Consider the following 17,915-nt stretch of genomic DNA (forward strand, 5'->3'; position numbering starts at 1 on the left):
ACGCAACTCCAGCAATGCATGTTGAGGCCTATTCTCATTGTGCTGCATCATTCTTTACGCATGCTTCAAGCAAGTGCAAGGTTTTGACGCAGTGGCGTCCTAGAAGTGGCGCAGTGAAATCTTGTAGATTTCACTGCGTCACTTTTACGAGGCTTTCCTGCGTGGGAACGCTCACTCGGCATACATTATACCTAACGCAGGTATAATGTGATGCAGGGCTTTACAACATGACGCATCTCGCTAGATGCATCACGTTGTCAATGTGGCGCTTTTTTACGCCGCCGTTGCATCACAATACGTGACGGAATCGCAGTGCAAAAATGACGCAAGGGGCTTGTAAATCTGCCCTGCAAAATCTAAGATATGACTAGAGGAATATTCCTTCACAAAGTAAAAAATCACGCCTCATCAGTAGGCTTTCACTACTTAGGGGAGCAAAAAAAGTGCAAGCAGCTTTTTGGTAGTAAGAGCATCGCTTCACGTCCATAGTATGCCGTTTTCAGTAAAATAAATGTTCTTTCATTCCCATAGATCCACAGCGGGAGCAAATGGCATCAATCAGAAAGTTCTGCGGCCGAACATTGATGCAGGACGAATGCCCTCTCAGATGCTGGCCTTTTCTGGACCTCATGAGGCCGGCGGGTCTCTTCTCTCCCAGTAAACCGCACGCATGGCTTCCACAGCTTCTACTGACACTGTCAGAGTGCCAATCACAGTATCCTCATCCGGGACGTTAATAACTGACAAGCAAAGAAACACAGGGTTACTATTTAACATTACATTTAATTAGATGTACACTTTATATTTATTTATATTTTGTTCCAAACCATGGTGTACCGCACTTTACCCAGAAACAGAGTACCCCGCAGTTAGGCAGAGTTGCAAATGACAGGCGATATACTTTATAATGTATATAAAGATGCACCCTGATCAGTCATCACCAAATAGTATGTGGCTTCAGTAACCTTTTGTGTTTGTGGCAAAGGGATGGAGCGTCCAGACCCTCTGCAAACCCCGCCCCTTCCATGATCCTCTATGCCTACTCATGCTGTCACTGCCCATAAGCCCTGCCCCTATCTTTAAGTTCTGCCCCTTCCAAGCCCCCCCCTTCACATGGTAAAAAATTATTTAGAGCTGGCATGCCTGCTTCTGGAATACCTTTATGTCAGTTATCTAGTATCCCTATCTTTTAACTATCTGGTACGGTTGTATGACAAAACTACGCTTTCCTTTCCCATGCGTTACTTAACAACGCAGGCCGAACAGCGATTGCGTCTGAACCACTCATTCCATTTACAACTCAAGTCGTTATAACGACTTGCCTTAGTGGGGCGATGGACTTTGGAATAGTATAATTTACTATCTCCAGTCCCCGCAACAGTAGGGAAAGCATTGGATCAATGTCCAATGCCGCTTTACCTAACACATATAATTGTAACGACTTGTAAATGAAAGGCATGGTACAGACGTATTTGTTGTTCCGCCCTCATTGTAAAGGCAATGCATTGTTGGACGTCATGGTATTTGCTATTTTCCCTCTAGTATGTTTTGTGTATTTGTGGGCAAACCCTCCTACTGAGAACGCCAACACAGGAAGGAGAAAGCAGGACATACATGTATGCTTTATGTTGTCCTCCTATATACCATTAGAAATCAAATCACTGAAATGACTGTGACTAAATGTCAGGTCCCAGGGGCGTAACTTGGTCAGTAAGATTGGGGGATGTTGAGCTTCCGAATTTCCAACCATCATGCTGGTAAAAATACAATACATGAGAAGCACGGCAGGAGGGGGACTTACGGAGCATTAGGAAGAAAGAGTAGTGCAGATTGCGAGGGGTACTTAAAACTCAGGGGCAAATTTACAAGCCCCTTACACCAGATTTGCGCTGCAGTTGCGTCACTTTTGTGATGCCGCTGCGGCACAAAGCCAGCGGCATGCTGCGGGCTATTTACAATGTGACGCATCTGGGAGATGCGTCATGTTGTAAAGCCCTGCGCCACATGTGGGCGTTCCTGCGCATGGGGGGGTTCCGGCGCAGGAAGGCCTCCTATAAGTGGCTGAGTGAAATCTACAAGATTTCACTCAGTCACTTTTAAGGTCATGCTGTGTCAAAACCCTGCGCCTGCTTGAAGCAGGCATAAGGATTGATGCAGCATTTTAGGGATAGGGGCACCACGAGCCTTGCTGGAGCTGCATCACGCTTGCGACGCAACTCCAGCAATGCGCCGCCTTTCTCCTGGGGGATGCGACACGCATCTGCCCATCCGTGCGCCACGGTGCGCCGCATTGTAAATGCGGCGCATCAGTGATGGCGCACGGGTGGGCAGATGCGTCGCAACTCTTCAGAGATGCGCCAGAAGTAGTAAATCTGCCCCTCAATGTATCGTAAAATAACCATTTTTTAAGACTTTTAAAACAGACGGGAGTATGTGTGTATGACATTGTCTGCATGAGTATGAAAATATACCTAGTGAAATGCCTCACCATACCCGACTCAAAGTACCTGTATTCGACTATTTACTACATAATACATTTATTACAGGGTGTAACACCCCAAACACCCCCCCTGAAGCTACACCCCTCGGAAGTCAACACAAGATAGTGGACACTATTCAGATGGAGATACATGATTTTTTAACCAAAAAATGGCTTTATTTTAGCTGTCTCCCGGCTGAAATTGCCTTAGCTTCAATAAGGGTAAAATACATTCCCTAATTGTATTTTCAAAATCTCCCTGCTCAGTGTTTACTTGCTACTGGTACTCGGAACTTCCTTGCGTGTTCGGTGAGCCAGTCTCTAAGATGTTCCCCTCTCTGAATACAGACCTCCTAGGGCAACATACACAGGCTTCAGAGACTCTTGCCGGCACTATATGTATCTCTGACTGAGATCCAGCGGTTCTTCTTTCATTTCATCCACTTCTTAAAGTGCATGTATTTCTTGAACATCGTGGCAAATCCATCCGTCTCTCATTTTCCCTACTTTTTGTCTGATCTGGACATTTAGAGGCATATTTACAAGTGCTTATTGCCTCCAGAAAGTAACTTTTTGTGAAGTTCTGGTGGTGATAAGCCCTACGCCTTTTACAAGGCGACGTTAAGCGACTTAACGTGGATTAACACCAATTTGTGAATAAGGCCCTCCTTCATGCAGCATTTAGCAAGAAAGTCGCCACAACACCCAATGCTTTTTGACGCTGCCCCCTATTTACAGGAGTGGTGTAAATTGGAGGCAACGCCAAAAATAAGACCAGGCAAAAGCTTGGATTAAATTTGGCAAAATTAGGAGAAATTATTAATTTCTCCTAATTTTTGTTGTTTCTATGTGTGCTGCATTCTGCAGGATACTTGGAAACAGCAAATCACTACTAGTGATTGTTCATGTGCAGGAAGGTGTCTCTTCCTGCACATAAACAATCATAAAAAAATTACAAGTTGCAACTTCTATGTGAGCTGCATAAAGCATCCCACATAGAAGTTACAAATCGCCATTACTGATTGTTTATGTGCAGGAAGGGACACTTTCCTTCACATGAACAATCATTTCCTGAAACGCAGGCACCCTTTCACTATGGTGCAAGGGTGCCTGCGTCGGAGCTAGGTATCTACATTTAGCACCAGTGCTAGCAGGAATGCAGGGGTGCACTGCATTCTTGTAAATACGATGCATCCCCGTGTTTTCAGAATGGCGGAGTGCAGCTTTAGCAATATTAGCTTAACGCCAGCCACGCTCTGCCATTCTCTTGTAAATATGCCCCCTACTTTGACCTCTAGAGTAGCTGTGTGTATTTGTAATGCACACGTTCACCCAGAAGGGTATCTCGGTGCTCAATATGAATGGCACTCATTTTATTGATCTCAGAATGACGAAAGGCTGAGTGGATCTGCTGGGATATGTACCTGTGACCATAAGGACAAACACAGGCCTCTTTAGTTGATGCATTAGTCCAATAAGCCACCAGATCCACCTGACATTTGGCCAAATCAACTGTAAATGTGTTCAAAGCTTTGCACTATTGTCCAGCTATGGGTGCATGCGTGAAAGAAATCTTTTCCCACCTGGACCTAAGAAAAATATGTCCTTTAAACAACATTTTTCCTCCAACAAGTCTGCTGTAAAAAAGTTAAAATGTGAATTTGAATCAAAATCTTTTAGTTTTGCACACTTTTGACAGAAACGTGCTATTAGAACTAAATTTGCTGTGTAAAAATAATTTAAGATGAAAAGACCACTACAGTGATTAGGCTTTGTCAATCGCGGTAGGCATAACTCGCGGGTGGGGGGACGGGAGGCCGTGCAGGGAGGGAGTCATGCGGGGGGGGGGGTTAATTTTAAATAAATAGGAAAAACTTACCTTCGCCAGCCCGTTCCGGTCCCGTGTTGTGTCGTCTCTGCTCCGAGTCTGAGCAGGCAGCCTCCTTCCCCTCCCCTAAGCCAATGACAACGCTGCAATGGCAGCGTTGTGATTGGCTGGGACGCTGTCCACAAAGGCGTCTATGGGGAGGCCATTTCCTCAGGCTGCATGCAGCCTACATGGAGGAATGGGAGAGTGCATATGACTGGTTTGGTCGCACTGGGACCGACCAAACAGTCAGCGCCCACAACAGTGGGCAAGCCACTCCTCCCCTGCCCTGGAGCAGGAACACCCACTCGCCCACCCCCAACCAAACCCATCTGCTTTCTCGCAGTGCAAGAAGCAAAAACATAAAATTGTATTTATAATACCATTTAATGTTTCTGCTTCTCGCATGGGGAGAAAGTAGTGGGCGACGTTCCTGCAACCACATGGAGAAGGCGCCCCTGTAATTTGTTTGCCTATAATGCTTCAGTCATTTATTTATTCATTCTTGAATTATTACATTTAGTTCGACTGAAGCTCAGCAGCAGTGTTTAACAAGAGGAATTCCTTTACATTCCTTAACACCTACATCCCACTGTGGTTGAGAGTGGCAAAAACTGATACATCAAAGGGAGCCCTCACAATAGGTCCAAGAAAGAAGGGAAAATGAGCTCATCAGGCTTCTCGACCCAATCTGTTTGGGTACAGCCGATCAAGCAGTATTACATATTTATTTAGAGTTTGGAAAGCTCTCTCAGACCTTTGCCGTCAAAACCACATGTGGACTTGTGCAAATGGGTTCAGGGTGGAAATTCATTTTGATCCTTGTTGACAGAAACAGGGCTGGTGTTTGGTTAGGGTTTGCAAAAAGAGATGAATGAGAACAGTTAAACAAATATCCCACCATTATGTTTCTTGTAAGAGAAGAGACTATAAAGTAGGTTTTGCCTGACACCATATCCCTGCTAGGAACTCCTTCCATGTGGGGATCAAACACAGAATAATGCACAGGAAATTCTGCCTTCAGGGGCTGGGGCACCGGCCACGAATTTCACACCAGCGTCAAGGATGTGCATGCAGTGCAATAGTTCTGTGTTAGGATAAGAGGTGCAAGTGGGATGTCCAAAGCACCTACCCAAGTTAGCTTGTTGTATGTCTTGAAGTTTGAGTTAATGGGTACTTGGTAACTGCCAAACAGATTTACACCAAATTTGGCAGCATGCTAGATTTTGGTCCCGAAAGAGTGCTTTTTGTGATTTGGTGTAAATCCACTCAGTAGTATATATCATGCCCCAGAGGAACCACAAAGACGACAGATCTCATGGAGAGATCTGATTGGCTGTCACCACATCAACCAGGATGTGACTGCAGCCATCTTAGGATTCTGGACTGAGTCCTGAGTCCTATAAAATGGTTGAAAAAAGAAATAAGGGGGCAGGGTAGGGACACCCTGGCCCACTAGTCCTGGTGGTGGGATCCGACCCCACTTGGGTCAAAGAACAATGTATTTTTAAAATGTTGCCGCAAATTCGCGGTACCCTTAAAAAAACCTGGGAGGTGGGCTAGGGCCCAAGAGGCGGGGGAAGGCAGCACAAAAAAATATTTATTATGGGGCGGGGTCCGTGCCCCCCTGCTCTCTGAGCCTCTGTGAGGCCATGAGGGCCCCATTCCTGGGTCTAAGGTAGAAAATTAGGGGATGAGGCGCTCTGCCCCTTCCCCCTCCCCCTCCCCAAGCCTTATTAGGTTCTGGGGACCCCCTCCCTAGGGCCGAATTCCATATTAAATGGGGAAGTGAAATGTGCGGCCCTGAGGACCTTACTCCGACCTGAATCACAAATAAAAGGGAAGTGGAGCCATGCGGCTCATCTCCCCATGCCTTAAAATGCCCCGGAGACCACATCCCCGGGGCCAAGTTGAAGTTAAAAGGGAGGTGGCCGCGCTCCCCTCGCTGAGCCTCTTAATGTCCTGGGGCCATATCCCCTGGGCAGGCACAGAGACTATGTCTCGGGGAGTTCAGTGCAGGGACTCAGTAGTTTTCCTCCCAGAATGAGCGCAGGCAGGGAAACATGTTTGCGCCCACCTGGCGGAAGCATTTTTAAATCTTCAGCTGGGTTTGGAGAAGGCATCACTGCCCCTGCCTGTAGGAGAATGGGGAGGGAAGGCATGTCTGCTCTCACTGGTAAGAGATTTAAAAATGCTCCCACCTGATGGGAGCAGACTTCTTTTTCCCTGCCAATGCTTCTGTGGGAAGGGAAACACACATTGCTCCCGCATAGCGTGTCGAAAGAGAAAAAGGCAGCTCCCGCCGGGCAGGAGCGATGCCACCTCCCACAGTATGTGGAAGCCAGCTGGAGCAGTGAGGCCCTGGGTCTACCCTCGCAGCCCTCAGCTTGCTGTTTGATGAATGCCCTGCGTTGGAACTTGGACACCCATCTAAAAGAAATATATGCCCTGGGGAATGGGGTCCCCGGAGCCTATTAAAGCTTGAGGAGGAGGGCAACATGGTCCTCTTCCCTTTTTCAGTGGCATTGGGCCTAGAGAGATGGGAGTCCCTGGTGCCTACTAAGGCTCAGGGAGGAGGCTTGCCAGACCCTCCTCTTTTTATGGTCTTCAGCCCTAAGGGATGTGGTCCCTGGGGCTTATTAAGGCTCTGGGAGGGTGGTTGCACGTCCCCTCCTGTATATTTAAGTAATGACCCCGTGAATGGGGTCCCTGTGGCCACTATTGGCCCCCCTCTTCTCATAGACCCCAGCATTTAGGGCCATGCATCCCCTTCCCCATTACAAATATCTTTTAGCTATGGGGACGTGTTCCCCGGGGACCAACTTGGCTTGGGGAGGGGCTGCGCTAATGGATTAGACACAGGGCCTGGCCTTACGTAACTACAAACACTCCCTATCCATGCACTGCTAATCACCCCACATACTACATTACTCATGATATCTTCTATGACATCATTGATAATATCACTGCAACATTTGTAATGAAACTACTAATGAGAAAACTGCATGGTGGGGTCACAAGTTATAGTTACCTTAGGGCATGAGTTATAGTTACTTGAGATAACAAACACTGGTGAATTTCAGTGGTTTTATTAGTTTAAAACATTATATTGTAATTTATATATATATCATTCCTTTGAGATTTAGTTGACCTGGATAATGCATCTACCATGAGAGGCACCTGTATTTTATCTGTTGTGCAGCCAAAGGTGGTGCTGACTTTCCTCGTTTTTTGTGCACAGCTCTTCTTAAATGATGTTAGGGTTGCGGTGGACAGAGATGATCCATCTGAGTGGCCGCTCTGCGAGATGTACCCTGACATGCCACCATGCTGTGAGAATGAAGCAGAAACTGGGAGTACGACCCACTCCTGAGAGTCGTAGAAGACCATGGCTTGCTCTGTATTTTGGCTGTCATTTACTGGCGTGCCAGTGTGTCATTGCACTGTTAAGAGGGAGAAACTACTGTCTGAAGTGACCCTTGCTACTGAGCATTGAACCTACCTCAAACAATGCCACCCTTTCCCCCTGCTCAATGAGTGGTCACGCCATGGGCTCTGCAGAACAGGCAGAACAAAAGTGAGTGTATTCCCATTTTTCCTCCATTAGATTGTTTACAAAACTAGATTGTGCAAGGATTAGATGAGGGCAAAAAGGGGAGAGACTAAAGAGAAAATGCCATGCATCTCACACACCGCTGCTGAAGGTTTGAAATGTTAGAAAACTGTTACTCTGATACTAGGAAAGATTGGTAGTTATTGACCTTACCTCAAAGGAGTACAGGAAATGGAGGAGTAAAGTGGAGGGGCAAGGGTCTTAGCAAATAACTTGTGGCCTTGGTGGTTTCTTCCTAGAGATTGAGTAAATTGTTCTGGAGTGGCCTTCTTCTGCCTTCAATACAATTCAGTCACCAGTGTGTTCATGAAACTAAACCCTTTAGAACGGAGTGCCTGGTCATTACCCCGAGACTTTCTCAAGTTCCACCATCATTTGGGAATCACTCTTCAGTACACAGAAACCAAGAATGCATCGTACCTTGACCCAACCCAATCTCTACCACCAGGTAATTGTTCTCCAACTGAGACAGGGGGAAATCAGATTCAGTATGCCTCCCAACATAAAATGGCTGCTAACACAGACAGTCCCCATTTAAAAACCCTGCAAGAGAGGAAGAGGAGAAAGGATCTTCATATACATCGGGATGTCTGAAGCCACTCAGGAGACAGTGCTTGCAACCACCCACGAGCAAGCAGAAGACAAGCAAGCACCTTTTGTTTCATTGTAACACTGATTAGCGTTACTCCTGGAGTGCCCTGACGAGCAGAATTCAGAAACTCTCACATCAAGATGCCAGAGTCTGCACACGAGAATAGAAACCTAGATGGTCAGAGATTTACTCAATGCGAGTGTAAAAAAGAATCAATTAAAAGCAGGTTTTTCCAGGACTTGGTTAAATATTTACTCTTGCCAACCACTTTAAAGGGGGAACAGTCGGAACACCAAGGTCTTAACCACGCGTGTACCGACTACACAAGAGCAACAAAGCTTGCCTTAACCATGCATATGCCTAAACCACGCATACGCGTAGCTAAAGCAGTGAGCGGTCTAGCTGTTGGCTGGATGAAAGACGGCGAAGACAGAAGCAAGAAGACGCCATGGTGAGGTGAGTGAGGCTGGCGAGGGGGATTGGGGCAGGTTTCAGGGCAGTGGAAGGGGTTGGAGTAGTTTAAAGGACAGCACAGGGGTAGTGTACGGAAAGGGACAGCGTTTTAAGCCTTAGTGCAAGGGGAGTGGGATGGTAGAGTCAGAACGGGGGAGGGGGGGATGGGGTAGTGTTAGTAAGGGGGCAGGGTTTTAGGAACAGCACAGGGTGGGGGGGGTCGGGCAGTGACGACCTCCGCCACACATACCCTTTCAGCATTCATGCCTATACCAAGAAATTTCGTGGTAAAGGCATGCGTGGTAAAGGAATGTGTGGTTAAAAAGAATTTGTGGTTTGGGCTGCGTGGTAGAGACATGTGTTGTTTAACCATGCGTGCTTCTATCATACAACCACATTAAAGATCGAGAGCAGTCCAATTTGGAAACAGATCCAAATTTCACAAATTGTTTCACTAGAATAAGTGACTTGGAAGACACTCAAAGTGAAGCGAAAGTTAGCAGATCATTCCAAAAGCTGCCTGTTTCACTGTACAAAACCATATTATACAGCTAGGGCCCGATGTAGGTCGGTCGGTAACGGCCGAAAATCGGTATTGTCGGCCGTTACCGACCGGTATACCTGAAATGGTATGTAGGGGCACAATTTTACAGAATCAGTAAATTTACCGATTCGGTAAATTTACCGATTCTGTAAAATACCGAATCGGTATTTTTACCGATTCGGTAATTCTCCGATGTAGGTGGGACTCTTCAGAGTCCCAGGAGCCTTAACGAATCGGTATTTTACCATCAAATCCAATTTGATGGTAAAATACCGATTCAGGTGTGCATGCACATGTGTGCATGCACACCTATGCCATGTGACAGGCAGACCTGCCCTTAGGGCAGGTATGCCTGCCACATGGCACCCGTGCCTGTTTTGGGGGTGCCAGAGGGTGTCAAAGTGACACCCCCTGCACCCTCATGTGAATCGGTATTTACCGATTCGGTAAATACCGAATCGGTAATGCCCATTCATTCCTATGGGCTTTGAAGCCCATAGGAATGAATGGGCATTACCGATTCTGTATTTACAGAATCGGAAAATACCGATTGTTAAAGATTCGGTATTTCAACATCTGGATATACCTACATATCCACACTTTAGATTTACCGATTTTTAATTACCGAATCGGTAAAATTCGGTAATTAAAAATCGGTAAATCTAATTTACCTACATCTGGCCCCTAATATCAAAGTTGCACAATAGGGTTTTTTGTACTGTCTTCCCTAGATCCATTTTGATACCCTTTTCTACTGCCGCCGCACGACTCTTCTGCTACAATGTAAAACTTGGATACAATTTATGTCCGTGACACCTCCTAATTTTTCTAAATTAAAAATAGTCATTTTTTTATTGATTAGTGTGAGTTCTTGTGCGGTTTTGTAATTGGTATTACGTTTTCAGCCAATTCATTATAATACTTTTCGGAGCCCATCTGAAGCATTCATACAGCGTCGTTTTTAGGTAATATCCGAAACCATACTTTTCACCAGACAGGTAGCCTCTTACATAACACTGTTGTTTTCAGTTTGTGGGGATAGTGGGGCATATTACCAAGCAATAGCGATAATTATCGCTATTGCTTGGTTAGAGACAAAAATGTACTGCAGCGCTGCGGCGATTTTTACCGCAAATTAACCTCGGTATTACCAAGGTTTAACGCAAATGCGGTAAAAATCGCCGCAAAGCATGAATATCGCTGAAAAGTCAGCGATATTCATGCATTACCGAGCTAATGCTCTTAGCCATGTTATCCACCTCTCATTGGATAACATGGCTAAGAACTGCTCAGGGCAGGTGTTAGCTTTTGGAGATATTCCCGCTTAGCGCGAATATCTCCAAAAGTTGGTAATAGGAGATAGCGATGTTAGCGACTGTTTTCAGTCTCTAACATCTTGGCACGCCCACTTTGCATCTCATTAGTGATAAATATCACTGATATGCAAAGTGGGGCCCAAGATGGTCGCTATCTCCTACTAGCTGTCGCTAACTGGTGTTAGCGGCTGCTAGGTAATAGGGAGATAATTTTATCTCCGCTTTCTTGGCTTTTAAAGCCAAAAAAGCGGAGATAAACCCCCTTGATAATATGCCCCAGTGTTCTTCATATTTATTTTAATATAATGAGGTCCCTCTTGCATACCCCCTCTACTCTCTATTTGTGCTCTCGTTTCACATGGTGTAAACCTAATGAAGACTGCGTTGAGATGACTCCTTTCCACACTACTTGTTCTGCAGAACCAACATGAGACGTTTAGGTGAGCTGTTTTGAAGTCTTCCTTAAGCACTCTTCATGGTTGGCACACGCTGTGTGATCTGTGACAATCAGCTGTGCTGCGTTACGCGAATGTGAACTGTGCAGTGCCATTTTTAGCAAGAGTGATGCTCTAGGTAAGGCCACACTCCTGCTAAAAAGGCTGCTTTAACGTGATGCTAACCAAACATTGCAGTCCAGTGCAAAGGGTGCTCAACACTGCCTTACATGAGATTTGTACCCGAAGTAGGTGCAACATTTGTAAGTGTGCAGTAGTTACATATCCTGCATGTAGCACTATCACACAATATTCCACTTACTGATACATTGTACCTGATTTCATTTGACTTTAGGATTTCACACAAAGCTGTGTTTGAGCCGTTCCCGCCCCGTTAAGACCCTTTTGCATAGATAATGAGTTGTTTCACAATATAGATTTTTCACGCGACCGTTGATCAACATTTTCATTTGTATGGCTTTGCTCCACCTTGCAGCTTTGCACCACTGCGAAACTGTATCTGGGCCTTTATCTGCAGCAATGTATCTGGGCCTTGATTTGTTTCCATAGCTGTCAATTCACCAACATACAGGGGTATCAGGAGTGAAATCACAGACACTGCGACCTGCAGTAATATCTCCATGGACCACTTCAACAGACACAAGACAGCTCCTTATTTGATGCTAGGTGATGGCTAAGTAGTGGGAACAGAAACTAAACAGGACTCTTAAAGCGCTCCTTTTGTAGAAATGGAATTCCAGGGGTACCAACAGGGAAACACAAAGGTAGAAGCAGCTATCCTGTCCGCCTCTAGCTGATGTTCTTGTCTGTTTCTCTAGTACCGAGCTATTCATTTAAATACGCAGATTATTTGCTTAAAAAGTTGGTAAACAGGCTGCTGCATGATTTTTATTGACTACTACCAAAGCCAAATATATGACATGCAGCTTAACGTATCTGGAGAACCACATTGTATAACTTACTGTCAAGGAGCTGCTCCATAACGTCACTTCCGGTGAGGAGTATTTGCCTTAAGTCCAGGTAAGCGTAACCAACTTCTTCACACTCGTCCTGCAGCTCATTCATTGGCTCACTAACCACAGTGAATCTTAACCTGTGGGAGTGAAGGGATTCATGACAAAGTGTACTTGAGATGTCAACAGAAATCAACCCCTACACTTCCAGGGCTCGCATCACTAGCCAGAGGTTAAGACCAGAGAGAAGGAAAACATGAGAAATGCACCACACCACACTGACTGCAGCGTGCAGCATGCCAGCAATGATGAGGAAATCCGCAAGCACTTAACACCCGAGGCCACTTCACTTTCTATGGGGAAACATCATCTACCCCGGATGCGAAACAACGCATGCCTTTACAAGGCGGTCATTACAATGACTGTGTTGTTACATCGCATGCCAATTCAACGCAAGCCATTACAATGACTTGCTGTAGGGGGCAGAAGGTGCTGGATTTTAAATCCAACACCTTCCCTACTGTTGCACAGGCTGGAGTTGGAATAGTAAATTATACTATTCCAACTTCCAGCGCACCCACGACAGCAAGTCGTTGTATGCATTGTAACAACTTGGTTGTTGTAATGACTGTTGTAATATCATGCGTTATAAACGCATGCACTATAACGTGGCCTATTCCTTTTTTTTTATGAGGTGTCACTAGAGATAGGAATATCCATGACAAGTACATACATGATGCTTTCCTCACTGAATGGAAAGTGCTACCAAAGAAAAATGCAAGTGAAAGCACACCTACAACAGACATGCGTGATCATCACCACACCTACAACAGACATGCGTGATCATCACCACACCTACAAGAGACATGCGTGATCATCACCACACCTACAACAGACATGCGTGATCATCACACAACCATTCAACTCATTTGGCCTTGTTTCTAGATGCTTTAATCATGAAAATGATTGAGAATGAGTACATACCTTCCTTCTTCGCCATCACCATCAAGGCCCTCCAGCATGCCATAGAGGAAATCTCTGCGGCCCTCGTTATCACGCCGGTCGACATAGATCACTGTAATAAAAGTGCCAGAGGTTCTTTAGAAGGAACAGTAAGACTGTCTACACTGCTCACCGGACCACAAGCAAGACATGCACTGTATGGAGGGTGGCTGTGCTGTCTCTTGACATCTTTGGAAAATCATGGCAATGTTTTCTACAGCATTTTTGAGTAGAAAAGTAAAATGTGAGATGCAGAAACATTCAGCCTTGAGTTAAGCACACACATGGGTCTGGGAGGAGCATTAGGAGCTCCCTCTACTCTGGGTGATCCTGTCTCTATGGAACTGTGTCGCAAGGAATAGGCCAAACTACATCCCTTACTATGGGTCAAGTATATCACTTGAAGCAGGGCACTGACTCTTTCATAGATTCACAACTGTAAATCTCTTGTTACAAGTTAGGCGTTTGATTCGATCAAATGTCGGCTACTCGAGAAACTCTAGTACTACAGTGCACAACAGGGTTTTGCCTAGAAAATGTTTAAGAAACATAACAATATAATCCCTTTCCATGTCTTTCATCGGCCCTTGTTAGATGTTAAGGGAACTTTATATCACAAGAGTACGCTGATAATGGTGCCTCACCCTTGCTAAAGTTAAAGTGGATTTCCTCTCCTGCAGTGGGCTTGCGAAGGGACACGGGTGTCTCTGTTTCCTCAAGTGGAAGGTCTAGGAAGCGATACTCCACGTAGACTCTCTGCACCCGACTATCTGCAGCAACATCCGAGAGTGGGTCAAGGCTCAGCGAGCCAATTTCAATGCGAATCCGGTCCGACGGCTGCTTGGAGAAGCATAGAGAAACAAACACATAATTACTAGATGCACTAGTAAGTTTGATCACCTCCACAAAGACTCACAGACACACACATGAGGCTACATCAGATCATGGTATTACTATTGTCATAGTGCAGCACAAACAAATCCAGAAGGGTGTGGCTCCTGAATATTGAGTCCAGGGTACTATGGGACACTAACATCTTGGAGAAAATATCGGGAATCAAAGCACTGAAAGTTAAGTGTGCTTAGATTTTTTTATACCTAACTCAACAATAATGTATCTTGAGAATGTAAATATCTTTCAGATACATAGATGCAGAGTTAATCTATACTTCAATCTGTGCACTTACCTTTCAATATTTGTTCCCAATATATTTGGTTCACAAAATTAGAGTTCCACGATATTCTTGTACTCAATATTCAAGAGTACAATCCCACACAACCATATACTATCCCATACTATTTACATATTTTCCTTGGTGATCCTATTTAGTGTTCTCATTCACATGTAAAAAAGAGCTCCTCTGTACACTTCTCCACATATTTAGGCAACCTTATGTTCTGCTATTTCTATATGTGCGTGTAGTAGTGTTTATATAGAGCAAACCTAGCTGTGAATCTGGGAGTACTGTTTATAGAGAAAATGCACAGTGGTTGTTGAGGATTTAGGGACTTATTCATGGTGATGTACAACACTGAAGGATGGTGAGTGTGGAGAATTGTTACTCAAAGTCTGGAAGCCGAGGGAGCCAGGGCCCATTATCAAGGGTCCATGGGGTGCTGTTTGAAGCGATGGGTCTGGAGCTCTTTTTAAAAAATGTGTGGGGGAAGTTGTTTCAGGGGTTTACTGTGTAGAGGAAGGGGGCTTGATATCTTTTCCCCGTTTTGCATTCATTGGTTTATGGCGATGTCGTACATCTTTATGCTACAGTGCATGCTGGAGCGGTTAGTTTTTTAGGCAGTGTATCCTGGTGTAACAACTCTTGCTGCTTTATCTGAGATAAAGCAGTCTTTGAAGATGATGCATGCCTTAAATGAAAAAGATGTATACAAAAGAAGGGCAGAAGGTATTGTTCTAGCTTGCTCCGTGACAGGATTTCATGTTTTGTGAAACAAGTGTACAAAAGAAAAAAATATATATGACGATAACCCAGGGAAAATAAAAAAAAATCTGTATGGGAAAAAAGTGATTTGATTTATGGTGTCAGAGGTACTTTGTTTTTTTACTCTTAAATGAAAAAGGATGCAGATCCTTCAGAGCCAAGGTTAGGCTGGATTTCTTCAGTTCTTTGATGGAATGGGAGGTGGTGTTTCAGAAGCATGTACACCAGTGACGCAGAGGATTCCCCTACCCAGTCAGCTGGCACCATGCCGTCTTTGTCTTCTTTGCAACGTGTGCCTTGAAGGAGAGGTTGGTATCAGCAGGGAATCCAAGTGAAGTAGCATTGGTGGGGAGCTTCGATGTGAATCTAACTTCTTACCAAATATGCACTCTTGTACATGTGGTCGCAGTAGTGCAGGTAGGTGCTTAACATCTAACTCCCAAGGGTGGCAGAACAACTCTGGCGGAATAACTGTCACTGTCACCTGGCAGCCCCCAGGTGGAGCAGCTGTCAGGTCAGAGGGTACACTGATGAAATTGGCAGTGTGTCAGGAGGGAGCTCTGCCGTTTTACGGCACTACTCTCGCTTTGCCAAACTCTAAATAAGGCTCTCTGGGGCATACAATTCAACAAAGTGGTGAAGAGAGGCGTTAGCCGTCTTGACTTAATGCCTTTTTTCGCCACTTTGGAAACGCTAAGCTGCATCATACTACCAAGGATATAGTGCAACCTAGCGTTTTCCCCTGCGATGTCGATAAGTTTTACAACTTATCGCCAGCGCAGGCACCCTTGCACCAGAGTGCAAGAGTGTCTGCGAGCAGGAAAGGTTTGTTCATGTACAGGAAGGAGTTCCTTCCTGCACATAAACAAACCTTACATGCCATTTTGTAACTTACATGTGTGTTGCTTCATGCAGCACACATGTAAGTTACAAATTTGCATTTTTAAAATGAGGTTTGTTTATGTACAGGAAGTGACACCTTCCTGTACATAAAGTAACCTTGGCATTTTCCTTTTCCATGTGTGCTGCATAAGGCAGCACACATGGAAAAAGCAAAAACGAGGAGAAATGAAGCATTTCTCCTCATTTCGCCACCTTTAGACCTGGATTTAGCTGGTATTAAGGTCGGCGCTGCCACCTATTATCGCCAAGCTTGATAATAGGTGGCAGCGTTGAAGTGAATGGGTGTTGCGGTGGAACGCCCACCGCAACACCCACCGCACGCCCCCTATTGCAATAAGTTTATAGTGAAAGGGGCCCTATTACCAGGCAGCGTTAGGCCAATTAACTTGGCTTTAAGCCACGTTAATTGCCTTAACGCTGCCTTGATAATAGGGCGATGCAAACATCGCGCATTGATCGGCAGAAAAGTGCTGATAACGCGCCATAAGGGGCTTGATAATATGCCCCTAAGAGTTTTCTTCTGGTGAAGAGAGGAGCGTTCCCTAGAGAAGCGTTTTCAACTGGTAGGGTTCTATCCTCGAAACATGTGACTCTCGCTAGGTGTGCAGAGAGCGTTTTGAATAGCTAAGGTTATGCATCTCACCAATTGCTAAGGCACCCTTAGTTTGGTCAGACATGAGACACACTCAACCGTACATGGCATGGACAAGAGACAGAGGGGCATATCATCAAGCCCCTTATCGCCGCGTTATCGGCACTTTTCTGCCGATCATGCAGCGATATTTGCAACACCCTATTATCCCTATGTTAATTGCTTTAACGCTGCCTTGGTGATAGGGCCCCTTTCACGATAAACTTATTGTGAAAGGGGGCGTACAGTTGGTGTTTGCGGTGGGCGTTCCACTGCAACACTCATTCACTTCGACGCTGCCACCTATTATCAAGCTTGGCGATAATAGGTGGCAGCGCCAAACTTAAGACCAGTTAAATACTGGTCTTAAGGTGGCGGAACGAGGAGAAATTCTTCATCCTCAATTTTGCTTTTTCTATGTGTGCTGCCTTATGCAGCACACATGGAAAAAGCAAAATGCCAAGGTTTCTTTATGTACTGGAAGGTGTCCCTTCCTGTACATAAACAAACCTAATTTAAAAAATGCCAATTTGTCACTTACACGTGTGCTGCATGAAGGAACTCCTTCCTGTACATAAACAAACCTTCCCTGCTCGCAGACACCCTTGCACTCTGGTGCAAGGTCGCCTGCGCTGGGGATAAGTTGTAAAACGTATCGCCATTGCAGGGGAAAATGCTAGGCTGCACCATATCCTTGGTAATATGGTGCAGCCTAGCGTTTCCGAAGTTGCGAAGAGAGGCGTTAAGTCAAGACGGCTAATGCCACTCTTCGCCACCTTGTTGATAATATGTCCCATAGAATCAGAAAAACATTAGAAACTTGTATGTTCCAGAAAGCATGTGTTCTTCATCCTAGTGGTTGACCTCACTCGTTGCTTAGTCTGCACCACCTCCAGAAACAGACACTTGACACATGAATACCCTTTTCTACCTGTGCACCCCTACTTTAAAAACTAAAAGATCCTGTTGATCTGCAATTCTAATGTCATGACGGAATCCATAATGACAGTCGTTTTGCTACATTTCTCTAAGTACACATGCATTTGCGAAAAGGAAAATGTTGGGGATTGCAGGTGAGGTGTTGTCCTTTAGCCTGAATAATATGAATTCATGTGTTTCCTGACGTCAGTTGCAGATATTTATAGTAAATTGAGTCTCGGATCAATTT

General features: G+C 45.2%; 1 protein-coding gene across 1 annotated transcript in view; it reads right to left on the minus strand.

Annotated features, from left to right (window-relative positions):
* Nucleotides 1-271: 271 nt before the first annotated feature.
* Nucleotides 272-17,915, minus strand: part of LOC147715158 (X-linked retinitis pigmentosa GTPase regulator-interacting protein 1-like) — a 306,245-nt gene continuing 288,601 nt past the window's right edge. Inside the window, exons 23-26 of the mRNA XM_086920416.1 lie at nt 13,919-14,114; nt 13,257-13,347; nt 12,282-12,412; nt 272-740 (exon numbers count right to left, since the gene is read on the minus strand). Of these exons, the coding sequence (XP_086776542.1) occupies nt 628-740; nt 12,282-12,412; nt 13,257-13,347; nt 13,919-14,114 (531 nt within the window). The 3' untranslated portion in view covers nt 272-627. The remainder of the gene's footprint in view (nt 741-12,281; nt 12,413-13,256; nt 13,348-13,918; nt 14,115-17,915) is intronic.

This window comes from Lissotriton vulgaris, chromosome 5, assembly GCF_964263255.1.
Source record: "Lissotriton vulgaris chromosome 5, aLisVul1.2, whole genome shotgun sequence".
Lineage (NCBI taxonomy): Eukaryota > Metazoa > Chordata > Amphibia > Caudata > Salamandridae > Lissotriton > Lissotriton vulgaris.